This window comes from Fragaria vesca, linkage group LG3, assembly GCF_000184155.1.
Source record: "Fragaria vesca subsp. vesca linkage group LG3, FraVesHawaii_1.0, whole genome shotgun sequence".
Taxonomy (NCBI): domain Eukaryota; kingdom Viridiplantae; phylum Streptophyta; class Magnoliopsida; order Rosales; family Rosaceae; genus Fragaria; species Fragaria vesca.
In genome coordinates, this window is record NC_020493.1 from 25,516,429 (window position 1) to 25,540,104 (window position 23,676).

Here is a 23,676-nt window from a genome sequence, read left to right on the forward strand (position 1 = left end):
AGAGAGAGAGAGAGAGAAGATGTCAGTGCTTATAGTGACGAGTTTGGGAGATATAGTTGTGGATTTATACACTAACAGGTGCCCTCTTACTACCAAGAAATTCTTAAAGCTCTGCAAGTAAGTCTCTGACCTTTGGCCGAAAGCATTGCTATTACTTTTACTTTGCGCTGTGATTTGAGGAGGGGTCATTTTTGCAATTGTTTAGTTCAGTTATGGAGTAGAGTCATGTATTAAATTGTATTCTAGTATGTGAGATTGTAAACTTTATCTTATTTGATGTTTGTATCGATTTAGGAAAGTATTACAATGGGTGTCTCTTTCACACGGTCTAGAAGGATTTTACTGCACAAACTGGTGATCCAACTGAAATGGGTTCTGGTGGTGACTCAATATACAAGTAAGGAACTCTGCAACTGCATTTTCTTGACACCAAGCTAGAATGTATAAATATGGTTCTCCCTACATTTTTTTTACCTCGTTTCTTTCTTTCCCTCACAGAAACAGCTTATACTGCATCAGTTTTGTATAAGTTTGGTTTATGACTAACAGTCAGTCTACTTCAACTATCAGAATTGACTGGCTCTTATATGAAACTATACACTATAGACAAAGATGATGATGATGATAAAGATTATAGTAGGAAGAGAACCACAGATGGTGATACACCCACGGAAAGGAGTAGGGATAGAGAATGCAGAGAAAGAAGTGCAGCTAATGGTAGCCCTTCAGAAAAGAAGGACGATGAAGTTTATAAAAGGAGACATGCAGAGCATGATAGGCATGCAGAGATGAGAGATGATAGAGACTACAAAAAAGAAATCTGTTGATGATGACAGACAAAACAAGAGAGATCGATGAGCCAGTTCATAAGAGGAGAAGCACAGGGAAGGAAGATAGAGAACATAGAAGGTGAGAGGCATGGAAGTTTTCTTAAAGGATATAAGCCTGTGATTGTATAATTTTGACCCCAGAACTTTTACCAGACTTGAGGTTTTCTGCGACTTCTCTCTGTAACGAATGGAATCATTGTTGTACTGGTGTCAGTTTTGTACTAGTGGGGTTAGCACCTCTTTAGTCTAGGATGTACTTTCTTTTTTGGTTTGGTAAATTACTGTTATTGTATTAAGTATTCACTGAAATCATATGAATGAAGGTGAAAATGTCTTATTTATTTATTACGTTTTTCAGATTACACTCTTAATTGAGTAATAATATCGTAGTTACATAGCCAGATTGCACTCTTATTTCTTTATTACGTTTTTCAGATTACACTCTTAATCTATGTAACTATCCATGTAACTATGCATGTAACTATCCATGTAACTATTCATCTATATAAATATCAATGTAACTATTCATCTATGTAACTATTCATCTATGTAACTATCCATCTATGTAACTATGCATGTAACTATCCATTTATGTAACTATGCAACTATCAATGTAACTATCTATCTATGTAACTACGCATATAACTATTTATCTATGTAACTATCCATGTAACTATCCATGTAATTATTCATCTATGTAACTATGCAACTATCCATGTAACTATCCATCTATGTAACTATGCATGTAACTATCCATGTAACTATGCATATAACTATCCATGTAACTATTTTGTAACTATATATCCATGTAACTATCTATGTAACTATCCATTCATGTAACTATGCATGTAACTATCTATGTAACTATGCATGTAACTATGTAATTAGCAATGTAACTATGTATGTAATTATCTATCTATGTAACTATACATGTAACTTTCAATGTAACTGTCTATGTAACTATCCATCTATGTAACTATCTATGTAACTGTCTATGTAACTATCCATCTATGTAACTATCTATGTAACTGTCTATGTAACTATCCATGTAACTATTCATGTAACTGTCTATGTAACTATCTATGTAACTATCCATCTATGTAACTATCCATGTAACTGTCTATGTAACTATCCATGTAACTGTCTATGTAACTATCCATGTAACTACAGATTGATAGTTACCTGGGTAGTTATATACATGCTACACGTGTAACTATGCATGTAACTATCCATGTAACTACAGATTGATAGTTAGCTGGGTAGTTACATGCTACACTTGTGTACCTGTCTATGTAACTATCAATGTAATTATTCATATAACTATGCATGTAACTATTGACGTAACTACAGATTGATAGTTACTTGGGTAGTTACATGCATGCTACACTTGTGTACCTGCCTATGTAACTATCCATCTATGTAACTATCCATGTAACTATCCATCTATGTAACTATGCATGTAACTATCAATGTAATTATGCATGTAACTATCCATGTAACTATCCATGTAACTATCCATCTATGTAACTATGCATGTAACTATGCATGTAACTATCCATGTAACAATTCATGTAACTATACATGTAACTATCCATGTAACTATCCATCTATGTAATTATCCATGTAACTATAGATTGCTAGTTACTTGGGTAGTTACATTGCTAGTTACATGGATTTTAATAGATTTTTGTTCTAATACGCAGCGGGACGCTGCCGTTACGGTGCAGCGGCACGCTGCAATTATTATTATGTAAATGACTTGTGTACCTATATTAAGCTACTTATCTAACTATCCATGTATTTATCCATGTAACTATCTACATAACTATCCATCTATGTAACTATGCATGTAATTACCGACTGATAGTTACATGTGTAGCTTCATACATTCTACATAACAAGCTACACATTTTTTTTTTCTCACACAAAACATAGAATATGGCAAAGTAAAGCAATCTGTATTAATTGTAAATCATCAAATTAAGAATACCTAGGAAAACAATTTAGTGCCAACACAACTCTTAGAACTCTGACTTTCCTCATTCATCGTTTAATCCAAAATTCATTACAAAATAGAGCAGAAAGGGAAAGGGAACCATTATTGTTACCATGCTTCAGTGCACTTAACATTGATTTCAGTATGACTTTATCACTACCTTCCCTCAAAGCAATCTGCATAAGTATAAAACATTATGAAGTTGTTTGGGTGTTGAAAATGAAGAACCCAAAAACAGAAACATCAAGCTTAATAAATAGAGATATGTTCCACACAAATAATCTTTCATTTAGCTGTTCAACAAAACCGCCAACTCTCTGTATCTCCTTAAATACTTTAAGTCCTTAAACACTTGCTTGGTAGACTTTTCTCCTTCATTTTCCAGTTTTCTGCAGAATGACCTTCCCTCCTTCCGATGGCTATAACTTTCTCTACAAAATAGCTATCAACGATCCGCGAAATGTTCTGGAAACTAGACTCTTCTAGCTTTCCGTTGATATAAGGCAAGTTTCTTGGATCGCTTTGAGTTGCTCGCAATTTGCCGTCGAATTTGACTGAAAATCTGAGCAGAATTCCGTATTTCTTAAGCTTTCATCTTTAATGCGCATCTCTTTGCAGTGTGTAGCATCTCTTTCCTCACATTTTTTGCTCAAAAACTTGAGAAGGTTAGCCCTCGCTAGCACATCAAGGTCCACTGCACTCTCATCGAGCAAAAACACCAAAATTCATTTACAGACATTTCCTCAAACACCTTGTGTGCATAACCAAAAACATAACATAAATTAAACATCCCAAACAAACATGCATTTACAATCTAATCAATAAAAGATTCATGACACAACATTCTATTTCATAAATGACATACCCAGAATACAATAAAACCCATGAATTCAAGCTTCTTTTTCTATTTCTAGTTTTAATCACATAAAAAAAAGAAAAAGCAATCAATTGATAAAGAAGAGAGAAACATATTAGCTTACCTTGTAAGTTGAAGACGATGATCGAAATTAATCTGAAAAGCCATGACATAAGAGATTTGTTGAAGGATGAAAGAAAAATCAAAGAGGATGAAATCGTCGATGACGACGACGGAGAGCTCCGTCGTGTGCTTCTAGATATGTTCTCTTTGAGCTTGCTTTGGTAACGGCACCAATCTCTCGGTGGAGGACGACGTGTTCACCGGAGAGAGTGATTCGCCGGAGAGAGAGAAAGAGAAGAGAGAGAGCGAGAGAGAGAGAGAGTGAGGGAGATGAGTTGAGAGTGAGTGAGAGAGATAGATAATGGTTAATATGTTGTTATTTTTGTCAATGGCATGACATGTAATTTTTTTAAAATTTATGGGCCACGGTTTAAAGAATTTAAATAGGTGTATTGTTTTATCATCAAAGAACATTTGCTAACAGTTTTATCATTTGTTACTTCTAAATGTACCATTTTATCATTGACCCTATTATCTATTTATTTTTTCCGATATTATTTAGTTTTTTTCTTTTAAAAAGTAAAATTTTATATAATAACAGCGATTACAATGAAAATGAACAAAAAATGGTCTAAATGTAACATAAACATAACCTCATCTAGAAACATTGATACCTCGTTACAGCCAACTTATAAAAAAAACAACCTCACCAAACAATATACACCAAAACCATCAGCATATATGCAGGGGCAACCTCCCTATTACATTAACAACAAGAAAACACCGACGTTAACACCGGTAGTCTATTACCATGACAACCAAACATGGCTCTACCAAAACCACTAACAACACCAACCAAAACCAATACCCTCGCCCAAAGGGAGGGATGACAAACAACACCAAAACAAAGAAAACTAGAGAAGCCAAACAAAAAAACTGAACTACAAGAGCCTAGGCCTCGACCCAACAAGAGCCCAGGCCCAACCCCCTATACCCATTGGTAGGGGTGGGCATAAAATCCCGTAATCCCGAACCCGTCCCGGGCCCGTCCCGAAATTTACCAGAACGGGACGGGATTTAAATCTCAAAACGTCAGGCCCGTCCCGTCCCGTCCCGTCTCTATACAACGGGACGGGATACGGGACGGATAATTCAAGTCCCGTTTAGGCCCATCCCGTCCCGCTATTTTAATAATTGATTATTTATTGATTAAGATGTGATTTGAGCCTTCATCTTAATTCTTTGTTTCTTTAAGTTACTTGACTGTCTCTAATTCGCTAACAATGATGTTTAATACTTTAATTTGTTGATTGTTGTAAACTCTTTTCTTACACCGTAGTAGTGATGACATGTTTAGAGAAAGTAAACAGTATAAACTCTCGTATTACACCGTTTTGTACTTGTTAATACTTAATAAAGTAAATAACACTATAAAACTATGAAACTCTTTCTTTTACTTACAAGTTTATTTCCAACTTTTTTTTATCTGGGACTGGGCCCGTCCCGTCCCATCCCGTCCCGTCCCAACCGGGATAAGGCCCGGGTGGGATGAAATCTAAAAATAGCAAATCCCGTCTCGTCCCGTTTTCAATGACAAGGACGGGCCGTGGGATTACCTATATCCCGTCCCATGCCCAGCCCTACCCACTGGACCTCAACACAAGCCATCTAGAATCTGACCCAAACAAGTAACGTCTGAAGCCGACCGTCGACTGCCGCCCATCATCAACATTGGCCGCCATCAGAGAAGCTCAGTCTTTAACAACACACCACACGTAGTCGACCACCTTCCAAAGAAAACGTAGTAGAGGAAACTCACCCAGATCGGGAGAATCAACCCGAGTAGAACTACCCTAACACGATGTCTCGCCGCTCCAGTTCAATCTGCATCCTTGCTCCTCTTCGACAACACCAAGGCCGGTCTTGGCGCAGTGCAAGCAGTGCGCTTGCACCAGGCCTAGGAACATAGGGGCCAATTTTTTAATTTTTTTCTTCAATATGTTAAATATATTAATGTATAATTATATTAATATAAAAGAAAAAAACAAAACACAATTAAAGTCCTAGACTTTTTCTCTTTTGTCTCGTTCAATCTTCTAAACAATATCTTCCGTTCACTCTCTTCTTTTCTTTTAATTTTTTCATCTTCTTCTAAATTCATAATTTCATATACCCATTGCATCGATTATGAAGAAGATTCGTTGTCGATTGATGATTGATATTCTCCACAAGACCACAACCCAATCTCATATACAGTCTTTACTTTATTTGTTGATGAAATTGTAGGACTCTCTATAAATTGCTCACATTCTCACAATCATGGGAAGTTCTCCATCCTCTCTCAATTTTGCATCTCCTCTCTCATATATAATCTAATTTCTCAAGACTGGACGGAAGGTTGCTCTGAACTTCACATCTTTAAATTCTTCTTTTTTGATCCTGTCATTTTAGATGGTGAAAAATGTTGCTTTAAATTTCCTTTTTTTTTCTTTCTGAAATTATGTATATGAGATACATAAAATTGATGTATGAAACCCCAAAAAAATTGGCATGTTTTGAATAAAAAAAGATTATATAAGGGGCACATTTTTAACTTTCGCACTGAGCCTTGAATTCTTCAGGACCGGCCCTGGACAACACGACGTCCATGGCAGACTAGTTTGATATGCAACCAATTTCGTTGTCACTACTCCACTCGAATCGCCATCCTTCAAATTAAAACCTGGCTCTCTCGAACCACCACCAGCAGCCAGCAAGGCTCAGCCACACAAAGACCATCAACAACTCTCTCCGACGACAAGTCGTCGGACGGAAACCATTTAAACTCAAAACTGAAAACCCTAGAACCTCCCTATTTTTGCGGAGCGAAAAGTTTATTTCGTTATGCTATATCTCGTGGATAAAAGCATCGTACTCGACATTATTTAGTTAGTATGACGAGAAATGTGAAACATGTTGGTCTTTAAATCTGAAGCAACGCACTGCATTGCAGAATCCGAATCACTCCAAGTAGGTTCAGAATACCCTAGGGCACATCCAGTGGAGCAAGTAGCACTACTGTACGGAAGACTGTAAGAGAGTACAGTTTGCTAAATGTGACGACTCTTTCACAGCTAAGAAAAGATGGGCATCCCTTTGTGTATGGCCTTATTCGGAAGAGAGGCTTGGACTGCACAGATTGGTTTAGGCCAAAAGATCAATATTATTTTAGGTTTCTAGTTTATTTTAGATTTGATTTTCTTTTATCCCACACGCTTTTAGTCTTGGTAACTTTAAGAGTTTTCTCTTCTATATTTTTATTATGGATTTTAATCATTTTATCGCTTGTAAACTTTTCATCAGTTATAGGGTTTAACGCTTGTTAGCCTTTCATATTTCCACTGCGTCAACTATAGAGTCGCTTTATTTATTTTTCCGTTACAACCAATTCCACTATTTCAACTTGCACTCTGAACCCAACTTAAAGACATATAGTTGCTGTGGCATGGCTTTCGGAATGCTTACGTTAACGTACACCTTAAGCTTCGATGACACAAAAGAGGATAGTTATTCAAGGTTTCCCAAGACCAAATCAGGAAATCTAGATGTATAATGTGCTTAGAAATCCTTGGAAATCAAGTTAATTATGTCTTATAAATACATACCACCATGCATGCATATATTCAGAAACAGATTAAGCCATTGTTGTTCTTCGCTGCCTTCTCGGAGCCAAGATCTTATCATGAAAACAACACTGGTTCTCTTGCTCTTTGTTGTTTCTGCACACCAAATACATAACACCACCGGCTGCGATGTTTCGAACGGGAGCTGGGTTTATGACGACTCATATCCTCTCTATAACGCATCCAGCTGCCCCTTCATATTGAAAGCCTTTGATTGTGTAGGCAATGGCCGCCCGGACAAAGACTATCTCAAATACAGATGGATACCCTCTGAGTGCAACTTACCGACTTTCAACGGCACTGATCTTCTTATGAGGTTCAAAGGGAAGAGCATCATGTTCGTCGGAGACTCGCTGAGTTCGAATCAATGGCAGTCACTAGCTTGCATGGTGTACACATCGACTAGTCCACTGCCCAAGTACACTTTGTTCAGGCAAGGCGAGCTCTCCACGTTCGTGTTCCCGGAGTACAATTTCCGGCTCTTGTTCTCCCGGAATCCGCTTATTGTGGACATTGTTAACACCAAAGCAGGTCGAGTCCTCAAACTCGACTCCATATCGCTCGAAAGCCAGCAGCTGTGGAAGGGAACCGATGTAGTGATATTCGACACGTGGCATTGGTGGCTTCACGTCGGGAGGAAGCAGCCGTGGGATGTAATTCAGGTGGGGAACCAGACCTACGAGGACATGGATCGGCTGGTGGGGTATGAAAAGGCCTTGAACACTTGGGCGACGTGGGTGGACTCGAACGTGAACCCTGCAAAAACCAAGGTCTTTTTCCAAGGTGTGTCCCCCGATCACCAAAACGCATCAGACTGGACGCTGAACCCTAATTCCGAAGCGATGAACTGCACTGCAGAATCCGAACCACTACTCCAAGCAGGTTCAGAATACCCTAGGGCACATCCGGCGGAGCAAGTAGCGGAGAAAGTACTAGGTAGCATGTCGAAGCCGGCGAGGTTGCTGAATGTGACGAGGCTTTCAGAGCTGAGAAAGGATGGACATCCCTCTGTGTATGGCCTTGGTGGGAGGAGAGGCTTGGACTGCACGCATTGGTGCTTATCTGGAGTTCCTGATACTTGGAATGTGCTTCTCTATGCTGCTCTTACTGAGAGTTATACGGATTAACTTTAGTTATTCAGAAGTACATGCAGTTTATATATATTTGAGAAGTTGAATTTTGCTTAACTATTAGTTTTCCTAGTTGGTGATCGATCAATATTTTTTTATCTCAACCAATTAACTGATGAAAAAGACGCTAGTTTTCTATGAATAAGTTGCGAACTTGCGATGCTAAACCACACACCTAACTTTTCTTTTGGACCCGAGTCTACCTACTATTGCAATTGTACTAGTTATATATTTTGTCAGCTTCAATCCAATTAGTGAAGTAGGATATATGTAGTATATGCAAGTGTGTGTATATATATATATATATATATATATATATATATATATAACAAATTGATTAGTCATTGAGATTCTCTTCATTCATATATCAGAGATTCTCTTCATTCATATATCAGACAAATGCTTGCACAAATGTCTGAATTGTGCCAAATAAAGCTCATGTTCTACCTGATCTTATATTTCATGATTAAGGGGAATGAGGGGGCTTAATTAATTTCAAGGTATACTTGTGACCTCAGTCCCAACAATATCTTGGTGATCGAAAGATCCAAGTGCCGAACGCATGCCACAAACATTAGGGACTTTGCCAAAAAGAAAGTTTTCACTTGGTATCTTTTTGGGTCATACATGCATGCACATGTTGGGCCTAGTTTAATACACACTTAATCTGATGATGATCATCAACCTAACTAATACTTGAAATTCTATGCCCAAAGTATAGCAGAAGCCATATCAGAAGAGATCGAACAAACAAAAACCCTTTCAAAATAGAACAGAAAGCAAGGTAAAAGCCCATCTTGACCAACCAGGCAATTCATTCATCACTAGCAATCGAATTTTTCTTCCCTTGCACTCAAAGAAGGAATAAATAAGAAGCAAGAAGCAGGTGGTGTGTTTCTGTGACAGTCTCCCCCCACCCTCATTTGTTACACATTCATTTTCTTTCCCTTTCACTCCCTCAAAACATTAATTTAAATCCCCCTCCACCTTCTCTTCATCCCACAACACAACCTCATTCCTCTCTGCAATTCCATCCTTACCAAAATGCAGGCCAAGTGGATTCTTCTGCTTTTCTCAATCATCCTCGTAGTGCAAAATGTGAACGGTGAAGATGAGTCGTTATCATCGTCTGTGAAGCCATTGGTGAAGATTGTAAAGGGCAAGAAGCTATGTGACAAGGGTTGGGAGTGCAAGGGATGGTCTGCTTATTGTTGTAACCATACTATTTCAGACTACTTTCAGTCTTACCAATTTGAGGACCTTTTCTCTAAGCGCAACTCGCCTGTGGCGCATGCAGTCGATTTCTGGGACTACCATTCTTTCATTACTGCTGCGGCTGGGTACCAGCCTCATGGCTTTGGTACCACTGGAGGCAAGCTCCAGGGGATGAAAGAAGTTGCAGCTTTCCTTGGTCATGTTGGCAGCAAAACTTCATGTAAGTTAAAAGTTTGAACCTTTTGGTTATTTGGGCTGATTGAAAAAATGATTTCATAGCTTAGTTTGAGCTTGATTAGCCCGATCAGAACCTCAGGATAAAAGTTTGTGCAATTTTTTGTTTTTGTTGCTTTCATTTCAGCTAACTATTGGTAGAAAAACTTGATGTGAGTGCCAAGTTTATCCTGGTTACGTACTGTAGGTTGATTAGGTTGGAAGTTTAGGATTTTTTTTTTTTCTTTTTTCTATGAGGCATCAACATGGATCTTGGTTTATACTTTAGAGTAGATCTGATTTGACTTATGTCAGAATATATGTTTAACGAAATTATAGACAAAGTGGATGCGATTCCGATTAGGCATTGCTGATTTTATGTGTTACATATGAAGAAAAGGTAGATGAGCGTGTGTTTCATTTGCAGGTGGATATGGGGTAGCTACAGGAGGACCATTGGCTTGGGGTCTTTGCTACAACAAGGAGATGAGTCCTAACCAGTTGTATTGTGACGATTATTTCAAATACACGTATCCTTGTGCTCCTGGAGCTTCATACCACGGCCGTGGTGCCTTGCCACTATACTGGTATATACATATAATGAATATATATAATGCACCTTCCCCTTCCTTTTCATTCTCATAATCATTTTTATGCTTCACCATTTGTTCGAGATTGTGTTATCTTAGTGAGAAACGTCAATTAGATAAGTGAAAAATGACAGTTGCATTAGCTTGTTTGGAGCCATGTAATGCTCAATATCTTCGATTTCAGGAACTACAACTATGGAGAAACAGGAGAAGCCCTGAAGGTGGACTTGTTGAACCATCCAGAATACATAGAACAGAATGCTACTCTGGCCTTTCAGGCTGCAATTTGGAGGTGGATGACTCCAGTGAAGAAGAACGTTCCTTCAGCCCATGATGTCTTTGTTGGGAAATGGAAACCTACCAAGAATGACACATTGGCCAAAAGGGTTCCTGGATTTGGCACAACCATGAATGTTCTCTATGGGGAGCAAACTTGTGGTCAAGGTGATGTTGACTCCATGAACAACATTGTCTCGCATTACCTGTATTACCTTGATCTTATTGGTGTTGGCCGCGAAGAGGCAGGTCCTCATGATGTGCTCAACTGCGCTGAGCAAGAAGCTTTCGAGCGTTCCTCTTCTTCTTCATCATCTTCATCTTCTTGAATCTATTTGTCGAGCAATTCCCTTGAAAAATGCATATCAATAAGGAAGGCATGTGTTTTGTTCTGAGAATATATGCATTGAAGAGCAATGAAGTAGGGGAAAAAAAGAGTCAGAGAGTTTATAGTCACTCTTATATTTGTGTGAAGTTGTTGTGAGCTGCCATTTGTTATACCTATGTAAATTTTGTGATTTCTGGTCTTCACATTCTAAACTTGATTTGCAACACTTCAATTTGATTTGTATAAACCATGCTATACATTGTTGTATATATGCACAACTATTGATGAATTAATCTTATGAGGGTATCCATATGACCATATATCATCACCAAACTCTCTCCCTCCGCCAAAGCAAATTAAAAGCAATTTTATTACTCTTCCACAGTCATATATTTTGTCATGATACTTGGGGGGCATTTTTCTCGTGAAACTAGATGCATAAACTTACGATACGTGACATGTTAACAATGTGAAAGAATAATTTAAACAAGCTATACACTAATAAGGATCTAAAAGCGTTATTCCAGAATATACAATTATTTGATGATATTTTTTGTCTGAGATTTTGGAGGATACTAAAATGTTTGAAAACTAAAATATTGACATTCTCAAATAAAATGTACAAGTGAGATGTTTCAGCTTTCGGATGGGCAATGATAGGGCGTGTTAGGGTATACTATGTATAGTTTTAATTTTGCTTTTGGGCTGCTTAAAAGCTTTATTTAGTTAGCTATCTTAAGTTTGATTTTTGATTATTCTAGAAAACATCGACTCATTCTCAATCTGATTAGTATCTCATTTTGTTTTTCTTGCCAATAAAACTAGGATTAAAAACGGCCACAAAGTTGTTGCTTTAATAAAACATATAAATTGCACTTTGTATACATTGTTTTGAATATTAATTAGATCGCCAACTCGACGAGCCTACGGTATCTAGCTACACAACATCTCGATCATCTCTTATAACACATAATTTAAACTCGAAAATCTTCAAGCGCCAATGCGGTCGGGTCATTTATCCAACTGCATGCGGTGTTATTATTTACAAATGGTAATGGGGCTAACACCCCAGGAATTCATATTATACATGATCGTGCTACGAGGAGGATTAACATTCTAATTTACTTGTGCTGGATGATCTGGGTCAATTGTTTTGTGCTCTAAAGTCGTATTATTTTATCTCATACCACAAGGCTTCTTGACAAACTAAACAGGCATTCAAATCCGTCAACTCAGCTGATTAGGTTTTTATCGCAAGGATCTATTACTTTTTTTCAGAACAAACATAATTTCAAAACAAAAATGGCCTAACATATTGTTCTTGTTAACATGAAATAAAAATAGAAAACGGGCGGAATGCTTTTAAAATGCTTTCAGAATCAAATAAATTTAATCACTTAAATAGTAATTTTATCCAATATAATATTTACATGAATTCATACATTGAAAACGACCAAACGACTTCAAAATTAACAATCACCACTTGTTATAACAATATAGGATCGTTAATGATCCTACAATAGCTAGCTAGCTACACGTACAACATATAATCTCTTATAACATATAATCCAAACTCGAAAATCTTCAAATACCAATACAGTAATATCAGCTCATTTATTCCACCACGTCTAGATGTTGTTCATTTGAAATCTATAAAATGTGATATAAAAAAAATAAAAATAAAAACTCTAAACTCATTATCTAATTGATGACAATGAGCTTCTGGGTTTCATAGGGCAATCCTCAATCAGTATAGACAAAACGAAAAAAAAAATAAGCAAGGATAATGCTCACAACTTGAAGGGTCATCTGAGTTTCCTGTTTATCCAAAAATCTGGGGCAGCAATGCTGAAGGGTCATCTCCTGCTTATTGGCCTGAAATGCATAACCAATAATCTCCATCATATATTTCCTATTTTCCTTATTTTCTGATCGGAAATATATAGTCCATTGACAAATGATTGCGTTGAAAACCCACGTGTCAACACGACACTCCAACTCTGAACCAGAACTGGTATATAAACAAGTACAACCCACTTCGACTCTTCTCATGTTGTCAGCTCCTTCCTTCACTTCAAAAGAGAATTCCAGAGAGAGAGAGAGAGAGAGAGCGAGCAGAAATGGTGGCGGAGCGAGACATAGACGATCTGCCGAAGAACGAGGCGAACTACACGGCGTTAACTCCGCTGTGGTTTCTGGAGAGAGCAGCTGTGGTGCATCCCACCAGGAAATCTGTGGTCCATGGATCTCTTCACTACACATGGCTCCAGACTTACCAGCGCTGCCGCCGTATGGCCTCCGCTCTCAACAGCCACTCCGTCGGCCTGGGTTGCACGGTAATTCCCTACACCCCCAACTTGACCCAACTCACTTTTGTTTCATTTCATTAGTAGTGAAAACAATAAAGAAAAAAGATAGAACTTATTACTACCGATCATGATTAGTTGATTACTATATGATCGGTTTTATCAAGTTTCTGTATGTGTTTAAAGTTTTGATTTTTTAATTTTTTTTGTGAGTTCTGGTTGGAGCTAGAATTTACTAGTGGATTGAATTTAGCTGTGTTTTACTGTGGGGATGGAGGTTGGATTAGGATATGTCGATTTTTGGGAGGAAGGGTTCAAAAAGGGAATTTCGGAAGCCAAAAGAGAAAAAAGATGAGGGAAAGTTAAGGTAATTTTGTTCGGATCTTTATCTGGAATTTGTGGAAGTTGTTGAACATAAACGCCCTACCAGATTCTTAATGTTGTTAATTGTTAGGCGGAGACACCTAGCCTAACCAAGCCCTCACAAGATATATGCTACAGCAGGAGATGTTAAAACCGAACTAATGCATTCAAAAGTCTGCTTGGTTTTATCAGAAGTTCGGCTTTGGTTGTTTAATTGCAATATGATTTAATGTAACTACCAGTCAGATGAACTAATGCATGTAACTACCAGTCAGATAAAGTTGGTGCTGATCTTGATAGAAGCTCCCTTATTTTAGTTTCTATATCATACTCACAGGCATTCAAAGTTGGTAGGGGTGCTTTGCATTTTGCATTTACTTATTATGGATGTGACTTGCTTTCAGTTTCATGCTATGGATGGATTTGCTCTGGTATTTAGTAGATTGGTTGATTTAACCTTGTTTTGGATTTCAGAACCTAGATGAGAAGAAACTTACAGAGACTTCTGGTTCTGGCACTGTTTTGCAATTCCGTTATGATTGTTCCATAGTAGAGTCGTATAGTATACTCTATAACTGCTTAATTCTTTACATACGATAAGTGTATTGACAAAGTAACAAGCCATCGATCCATCATAATAAAAATGTCGTGAAAGAGCGAGGGGGAATATGGACACAATTGGGAACACATGAAAACTTGAGCCCAGGCTCCATCTAATTTAGACTGTAGTAAACTTAGTTTGACCCTTAAGAAGCAACTGTTTCTACTTTAGATGCTTGCCAACCATGTATAATATACATTGCTCCACATGTCGCTTTCTTCCAGTGTAATGTAGATAAGTGGGATTTTTCACCAAAATTTCTCGTCCTGTCAGACCTATATGGTGAGTTCATCACCTCTATCGTTATTTGATTCCCTTGAGAAGCAACTATTTCTACTTTAGACGCTTGTCATGTTATGACGACTTCTTGAAGTTCTCACATAGATGTCTATAAGCTCTCAAGAAATCCTTTAAGCTAATGGATTTATTCTGTGTGGACTGACATGGAAAGATTGTGTTATGTTTGCCAATGCTCTGGAATTCTTGGATTATTGTTTTTTGAAAGTCTGCAATAACCTCTTGAACCATATTTGCACCTCGTTAGATAGTTTATACTGCAGACCAATTTAAAATTATAATTGAGCTTTTGTATATCCCGCTTGTTTTGTGTGCAGCCCTCAAATTTTATCTTGTACAAGCTTGTGACTGATAGGTGACTTCTTTGACATTGAAAACAGGTATCAATAATTGCACCAAATGTCCCAGCGCTTTATGAAGCTCATTTTGGAGTTCCAATGGCAGGAGCTGTGATAAACACTGTCAATATCCGTCTAAATGCATCAACAATTGCTTTCCTTCTTGGTCATTCAGCATCTGTAGTTGTGATGGTGGATCAAGAATTTTTCCCCTTAGTCGAGGAGGCTTTGAAGATTTGGGCAGAGAAAAGCAAAGGCCAATTCAAGCCTCCACTCTTAATTGTCATTGGTGATGAAAGCTTAGATCCTAAGGGACTCAAATATGCTGTGGGAAGAGGTGCCATTGAATATGAGAAGTTCTTGGAAACTGGTGACCCTGAGTATGCTTGGCAACCACCAAAGGATGAGTGGCAAAGTATCGCTTTGGGTTATACTTCTGGAACAACAGCAAGCCCTAAAGGGGTTGTTTTGCACCACCGTGGGGCGTATTTGATGTCTTTAAGTGGTGGTCTTGTCTGGGAGATGAATGAAGGAGCTGTATATCTGTGGACTCTACCCATGTTCCATTGCAATGGTTGGTGTTACACTTGGGCACTTGCAGCTCTTTGTGGGACAAACATATGCCTTCGACAGGTAAACTACTGATGTTTGGTAATTGCAAATGATCTATGTTAAGTTCTGTATAAAGATATGTTACTGATGTCCCATCATTAGGTGTTATAGCTTTACTGTTTATAGTTGATTAGTTGATGGAGTCATTGATGCAGATTTAAAATATGAAAGACTCATAATTGTATGTGTATGATCATTAATTCATTATTGACAGAATGAATGAAACATGTTGCAGCCTATTGGCATATGTGGTAGGAATCTTTTAATAACTAAACACCTATATAAAGACACTCCTTGGAGCTTGTAGCTAGTGGCGATTCGGTACTTTCGTAATGAGCTGCAGTAAAGTAATGTCACATTTTTACATGTGGCATTGATCTATAATGTTTTAATGGAAGATTATGTTTGGTTCCAAACCTCTTAAGCTTCAGAACTGAGCTTCAACTTTTATTTCTTATGTTCTTATATATATCTGTAGCCAATGCTTGGTTATTGGTGGCTATTCATCTCAGTACAGGATGCGGACATATTTGCTGTTTTTTTCATCAAGGGATGTTGATACAAAACTTACTTTTTCCCATCTCGTAGGTTTCAGCCAAGGCAGTCTATTCAGCGATACACAAGTATGCTGTGACTCACTTTTGTGCTGCGCCTGTGGTGCTCAACACCATTGTCAATGCTCCACAAGACGAGACTATCCTCCCTCTTCCTCATATTGTACGCGTAATGACAGCTGGTGCTGCCCCTCCACCTTCTGTTCTGTTTGGAATGTCCCAAAGGGGGTTTAAAGTCACCCACACTTATGGTCTGTCCGAAACTTATGGCCCCTCCACAGTGTGTGCATGGAAGCCTGAGTGGGACTCCCTTCCCCCTGAAAGCCAAGCACGATTAAATGCGCGTCAAGGTGTTCGGTACATTGGTTTGGAGGGACTAGATGTTCTGAACCCTCGCACTATGGAACCTGTTCCTGCAGATGGAAAAACCGTGGGAGAGATAATGATGCGGGGTAATCTTGTTATGAAGGGTTACTTAAAAAACCCGAAGGCTAATGAGGAAACTTTTGCTAATGGATGGTTTCATTCTGGTGATCTTGCCGTGAAACATCCAGATTCATACATAGAAATCAAAGACAGATCAAAAGACATTATCATATCAGGAGGTGAGAATATCAGTAGCGTGGAGGTAGAGAATACTTTGTATCAGCACCCAGCCATATTGGAGGTATCAGTGGTTGCAAGGCCAGATGAGAAGTGGGGAGAGTCTCCTTGTGCTTTTGTGACATTGAAGTCAGGTGTGAATAAGTCCGATGAAAAGCGTGTAGCAGAAGATATAATGAAGTTCTGCCGGGAAAAGATGCCGGCTTATTGGGTTCCCAAATCTGTGGTGTTCGGACCATTACCAAAGACAGCTACTGGAAAGATACAGAAGCATTTGCTGAGGGCAAAGGCCGAAGAGTTGGGACCTGTCAAGAAGATGAGCAAGTTATAAACTGTATGATGATGTTTGTCATTTGTGCAAAAGCCAATAAGAGCTTGCAGCATTTGTGTCAATGTTAATATTGGGTCACTTGGACTACATGAAATGAAATGGGTATTTTCAGGATGGATCATGAGACTTGAAATGTATACAGATCACATCGAGTGGTTTGCAAACTATTCAGAGAGATGATAGTGTGCAACAAAGCCCAATATTGTCATGTTGATCCGGACTAGAGTGTAAATTAACGATTTTTCATTCCTTTGTCTCTTAACTTTGTGAAAAACTCTTTTACCTTGTTCTGTAAACAATGGAAAAATAGAAAACGATTGAAGGGAAACGAAGATAATGCTTGTGGTTGCTTTGCAAGGGAAGACTATGATGCCAATAACTAACTTGTGCCTGCATAACAACATCACAGTACTGCATTTCTTATCCCTGAGATTTCCAAGCTCAGGAGCAAACAATGCATGCTTAATCAAAAGGAGATGATCATCCCAACCGTTTCAGAAGTTTACTGAACAAACCGGTTTGATACATTGAAGTTCGAACTATACCAAGATAGAGGCTGCTGGGGATGGTGAGCTTGCCGCGCAGACATAACAGTTTTTACCTGTACTGCAGGTAATGCATTTATTTTCATAACAGAATTTGATGTACAAGTCAACCAATTGTAAACGAACTCCAAACTTGCGGGCAACTACTAAAGAGGATAAGCAAGGCTGGCTAGCTAGCTACCTGGCAAAGCTATCTCCTTTGCCCTGATTGATTGGTTTTTAAGGATAAGACTCTTAAGCCCCATGCTGATGCTGCATGTTTCAAGCCCCATCAGAACCACTTCCCCTCATCCTTCCACAAAGGATCGCTCGTCGATCTCATCCATGCATGGATGACCGGTTTTTCTTCTTTCTTTTATTATATAATCGAAATGGTTAGAGGGACGTCTCCTTCGGTGAACTTTGATCAAGTGAATGTATACCGGAAAAGTCATGAGTTCGAATTCCACTGATATTATGAAATGAGTCAAGTGTGTTCAATTCTTTCTTGCTTAGAGTCAATAATCTAAAGCTGAGGGACGCCATGGAGGAGAGCTGGGTAGGGTTGCGTGGACCATACCATGATACTGATCCAGTTAGGAGTCCAACTGTCGATCTTTGTTTTCTCAGGTTCTGATTAATTGTCACAGAACCTGTCTATTCAAAATGACAAAGTAGCCAACCGATCAATCATCTAATCCAGCGAATAAGATAGAGAAGAAAGAGTAGTGTACGTTGAAGCTGCAAATTCATTACAAGACAGCCTAATGTCACGAGCTTACTTTTCCTAAGCTACTCGTGCGGCCTTAGCACCCTCCTTGCGCTAAGTCAGCCTTACTCACGCACAACACTTGGCTAGAACAACCGAAAGAAGACAAGAAGAACACTTAGAAAGCAAGAACTTGTATTAAGCTTTAAGAATGCTTTACAAGGCTTGGTAATGCAATGCTTTCTCTATGTCCAAAATGAGAGGGGTGCCTCCCTATTTATAGGCATCCTTCCCTTTGCCTAAAGTTCTAGAGTAATCTAGGACTTTACAAATAAAGACAAAGTCTAGAGACTTCTACATGTCTCTAGGGAAGTCCTAAAATATCTATACAAGGCCTTGAGTGTTCTAGAGAGTTATAGGGATCTCTAGTTGCTTGAGCCTCCTCAAAGATTCTAGAGAATTTCATAGTCTCCTAGCGACTTCCCAATGTATCCGGACACCTCCGAGGCTTCCCACAACGTTCTAGAACACTCTAGTGTGCTCCAAAAATTATCCTTGGGCAATGCTTGCTCCAAATATGCCCAAGGAACTTGGCGGGTTGTGACATTCTCCCCCACCTAAGTCCGCGACGCCCTCGTCGCATCTTGCTCATGGTAGCGTTGGATTTTGTCCTTGAATTGCCAAAGCAAATCCTCGGACTCCCAACTTGCCTCCGTATCGGGCAACCCTCTCCACTTGACGAGATACTCCTTGTAGCTTGGCACGCCTCGACGCCGGATGACGCGGTCCGCAAGTATCTCGTCTACTTCCTTGTCAAAGTTCCTTGTCAAAGGAGGTGACAACTGCCGTTGGTGCCCGATGCGAAATTCCCCTTGATTGGTCTTCCACGTCTTCATTGTAAGGCCTCAACATGCTTACATGGAAGACCGGATGTATCTTCAATTTGGGCGGAAGATGAAGCTTGTATGAAACCTTGCCCACACGTTTGATAACTTCAAACGGCCCCTCATACTTGCGTATCAAGCCTTTATGCACCTTCCTAAAGGCTTTGAATTGTTGTGGCAAGAGCTTCACGAGTACAAGGTCCCCTTCCTTGAACTCCACGTGACTCCTTTTTTTATCCGCCCACTTCTTCATCCTTGAGGCGGCCTTATGCAACGCCGCGCGAGCTAACTCCTTTTGCTCGTGCCACGACTTGGCAAACTTGAATGCGGCGGGACTCTTTCCCTCGTAACAAGTGGCAAGGGAAAGAGGTGTCATTGGTTGCTGTCCCAAGACAATCTCAAAAAGACTCTTGTTGGTGGCCTCGCTTTGTTGCAAGTTATAAGAAAATTGTGCCACGTCAAGAAGCTTGGCCCAATCTTTTTGATTGGCACTCACATAGTGCCGCAAGTATAGCTCCAAGAGAGCATTAGCGCGCTCCGTTTGCCCATCACTTTGTGGGTGGAAGCTTGTTGAAAAGCTTAAGTCCGACCCAAGCATCTTGAAAAGCTCCGTCCAAAACCTTCCGGTGAAGCGTGGGTCTCGGTCACTCACAATGTTCTTCGGAACACCCCAAAACTTGACCACGTTGCTAAGGAATAGCTTAGCGGTCTCCTCGGCCGTGTAATCGGCTGATGCGGCCATGAAGGTTGCATACTTGCTAAATCGGTCCACCACCACGATAATGCTCCCAAACCCCTTGGACTTTGGCAAACAAGTGATGAAGTCCATAGAGACACTCTCCCATGGTCTCTCGGGAATGGGCAAGGGGTCGAGCAAGCCCCTCGGCTGTTGTTGGACTACCTTGTCTTGTTGGCATACAAGACATATCCTCACATACTCCTCGATTCCATCGCGCATCCTTAGCCAATAATAGGTGGACTTCAACAAGGCAAGTGTGCGCCTTACTCCCGGATGGTCGGCCCACTTGGAGCCATGACATTCTTTCATGAGCTCCCTTCTCAAGTTGCCCCACTTTGGCACATAGATGCGGCGGCCCTTCGTGTATAGGAGGTCTTCCTCCATCCAAAACCTTCGTGTCTTGCCCTCCTTTATCAAGGCGATGACACTTTGTGCTTGTGGATCCGCCTTGAGTCCCTCCTTGATCTTGTTCAAGAGTGGGCTAGTGACTTGCGATATGCTTGCAAATTCTGCCTTCCGGCTTAGTGCGTCGGCTACCACGTTCACCTTTCCCGGCTTGTATTCCATGACAAAGTCGAACTCCGCCAAGAAATCTTGCCATCGAGCTTGCTTCGGACTTAGCTTCTTTTGTGTTTGAAAGTAGCTTGTCGCCACGTTGTCGGTCATGATTACGAACCTTGTCCCAAGCAAGTAGTGCCGCCACACTCTAAGGTAATGGATGATGGCCGTCATCTCCTTCTCTTGCACCGTGTAGCGACACTCCATGTCGTTAAGCTTCCGACTCTCATAGGCAACCAGATGTCCTTCTTGCATGAGCACGCCTCCAATGGCAAAGTCAGAAGCATCGGTGTGTAACTCGTATGGCTTGGTGTGATCGGGTAGGCTTAACACGGGCTCCTCGCATATTGCCTTCTTCAAGTCTTCAAAGGCTTCTTGGCACTTTGTCGTCCACTCCCATGCCTTGTTTTTCTTGAGAAGGTCGGTTAGTGGAGCGGCCCTTGCCGAATATCCCCTGATAAAACGGCGGTAATAATTCACTAACCCAAGAAAAGATCTTAACTCATGTACCTTGGTGGGTGGCTCCCATTCTTGGATGGCATGTACCTTGCAATCCTCCATCATAAGCTTGTCATCCTTGATCTTGTGCCCCAAGAACAACACCTCGTTCTTTGCAAAGGAGCACTTCTCCCTCTTGATGTATAGCTCATTTTCCCTTAGCACTTTGAACACTTCCCTCAAGTGCTCTACATGCTCCTCCAAGGTTTGGCTATACACCACAATGTCGTCTAAATAGACGACCACAAACCGATCAAGATAAGAGTGGAATATCTTATTCATCAAGGTGCAAAACGTCGCCGGTGCATTTGTTAGACCAAAGGGCATAACCAAGAACTCGTAAGAACCATACCTTGTGATGCACGCGGTTTTTGGTTCATCACCCTCGGCTATGCGCACTTGGTAATACCCCGATCGAATATCCAACTTCGTGAAGTAACGTGCATGCCCCAATTGATCAAACAAGTCGGCAATGAGAGGGATGGGGTACTTGTTCTTCACCGTGACCTTGTTGAGCGCCCTATAGTCGATGCACATGCGAAGAGAACCATCTTTCTTCTTTTGAAACAAGACCGGGGCACCAAAGGGTGCTTTTGAAGGTCTAATGAATCCCGCGTCCAATAACTCCTTCAATTGCCTCCTTAGCTCCGCCAACTCGGGTGGTGCCATGCGGTATGCGCCCATGGCGGGCGGCTTGGTTCCCGGCTCCAACTCAATTGCATGGTCGACTTCCCTCCTTGGTGGTAGTCTCTTGGGTAACTCGGATGGTGACACATCCTTGAACTCTTCAAGCACTTTGGCTACCTCCTTGGGCATGTCGTCTTGTGGCCTCGGCTCCTCATCATCGTACTCCTTGAGGATGGCTAGGTAGCTCTCCTCTTCCCTCTTGACGCCCTTCTTGAATTGTAGTGCCGACAACACCTTCAAGTCTTACTTGGCGTCTCTCTTTGTCGGCACAACGCACGCCTTGTCGCCATCTATGATGCACATGCTATTGGCTAACGGCACCGGTATGGCCTTGACTTGATCATAGAATTCTAACCCTAGGACGACTTTATAGTCATCCATTGGAACAATCGAGAAGTCTAAGTTTCCACACCATGCCCCCACGGTAGTCTTGACTCCTCGAATCACACCTTGAATTGGTCGGGCGGGTGAGTTAACCGCCTTGATGAAGCCCCCTCCATCACTCCCTCGTAGCCCTAGCCTTCGGGCTTCTTCAATCGAGATGAAATTGTGGGTTGCCCCCGTATCGAGCATTGCGGACATTGACTTCCCTCCAATTGTCAAGACGACGAAGTGTAGGCCTTTGGCTTGGACTTTGGGTGTCGATCGAATTACGTTGAGTAATTGCATCGACCCCATGCTTACACCTTCGTCGCCGCCCTCGGTTTCACCTTGATGACTCCCTAAGAGTGCACTTAGTGCCCTCTTTTGCGGACAATCTCTAGCCCAATGCGGCCCATCACAAAGGAAGCACTTGTTGTTGTTGGGCTTTGAACTCCTCATATCCTTTTGCTTGCCTTTGTCTTTGCTTCTTGCCGCATAGTTATCTTGACGGGGCTCGTCTTTGCGTTGGCCTTTGTCTCCTCCACCTTTGGCATAACTACTCTTCTTTTCCTTCGGCTTGCTTGTGGACTCCTTTGGACTAGTGTAGTCGATTAGGCTTTCGGCCACAACTATAGCGGTAGCAAGATCTTGCACCCCACGTCGCCTTAGCTCGGTCTTAGCCCATGGTTGGAGACCATCCATAAAATTGAAGAGAGCATCCTTGTCGGGTAAATCGGGAATCTCAAGCACTAAGTTGGTGAAGTCCTTAATATAATCCCGAATAGACCCCGAGTACTTGAGCCTTCGCAAGCGAGCTTTTGCCTCATCCTCGGCATTCTCGGGACAAAATTGTCTCTTGAGTTCTCTAGTGAAGTCATCAAAGGTGTCGATGGTGCACGTACCTTTCTCAATATCTCCTCGCCTTCTCCTCCACCATAACATGGCAGTGTCGGTGAGGTAGAGAGCCGTGGTTCTAATCTTGGCGTCCTCTTCAGTGATGCCTACGACTCCAAAGTATTGGTCTAGCCCCCATAAGAAGTTATCAACTTCACGAGCGTTGCGCGAGCCCCTGAAACTCTTAGGCTTTGGCACCTCGATGCGCTTAGCCTCCACAATACCGCTGGTGCCGACTCCCGTAGCTAATGCGTGCTTGCATAGGACCAAGTCCCCATGCATCTCCTCCATGCGTGCAAGCGTGCCATTCAACTCTTTCTCGTGGACTTGACGCATTTTGGTGAGTTCCCCCATGAACTCCTCGCGAATCTTCGCCATCTCGCACCGCAAGGACTCCTCTAGCTGGGCCAACATGCCCTTGATCACAGTGTGGATGGCAGCATCCTCCGCCTCTAAGCCGTCTACCCGTTGGCTTAGATCATCCACCTGGGCCTCCATGCCACTCACGCCCTCCTCCACCTGAGATAGGCGTGAGTCGAAAGCAGAGATCATGTCCTTAGACCGTTCCCGCCTTAGAACATCAGGGTTGACATGCTCGTCGCGACTTCCCCTTTGCGTAACTTCCTCGGAAGGGTTGGATCCTGTTGCACCTTTGG

At 40.9% G+C, this 23,676-nt stretch overlaps 3 protein-coding genes and 1 non-coding gene across 4 annotated transcripts; 3 read left to right on the forward strand and 1 right to left on the reverse strand.

Moving 5' to 3' along the window:
• The first annotated feature begins 7,483 nt into the window (after nucleotides 1-7,483).
• On the forward strand, nucleotides 7,484-8,534 carry LOC101291227. The gene has a single exon (XM_004296204.1). The coding sequence runs from the start codon at nucleotides 7,719-7,721 to the stop codon at nucleotides 8,532-8,534; it is 816 nt and encodes a 271-aa protein (XP_004296252.1). The 5' UTR covers nucleotides 7,484-7,718.
• A 1,007-nt stretch (nucleotides 8,535-9,541) lies between these two features.
• Nucleotides 9,542-11,480, forward strand: LOC101315219 (chitinase-like protein 2-like). Its single transcript, XM_004295058.1, has 3 exons — nucleotides 9,542-9,972; nucleotides 10,393-10,552; nucleotides 10,740-11,480. The coding sequence occupies exons 1-3, from the start codon at nucleotides 9,582-9,584 to the stop codon at nucleotides 11,158-11,160; spliced, it is 972 nt and encodes a 323-aa protein (XP_004295106.1). The 5' UTR covers nucleotides 9,542-9,581; the 3' UTR covers nucleotides 11,161-11,480.
• A 1,799-nt stretch (nucleotides 11,481-13,279) lies between these two features.
• LOC101314929 (acetate/butyrate--CoA ligase AAE7, peroxisomal-like) lies at nucleotides 13,280-17,490 on the forward strand. The gene is made up of 3 exons (XM_004295057.1): nucleotides 13,280-13,495; nucleotides 15,107-15,697; nucleotides 16,265-17,490. Exons 1-3 carry the CDS (start codon nucleotides 13,280-13,282, stop codon nucleotides 17,162-17,164), a joined length of 1,707 nt encoding a protein of 568 aa, XP_004295105.1. The 3' UTR covers nucleotides 17,165-17,490.
• Nucleotides 17,491-17,517: 27 nt separating this feature from the next.
• On the reverse strand, nucleotides 17,518-18,617 carry LOC101291034. The gene is made up of 2 exons (XR_184315.1): nucleotides 18,471-18,617; nucleotides 17,518-18,345 (listed from the first exon to the last, which is right to left on the reverse strand). It is a non-coding gene; the product is annotated as an uncharacterized LOC101291034 (transcript).
• Between the last annotated feature and the right edge of the window lie 5,059 nt (nucleotides 18,618-23,676).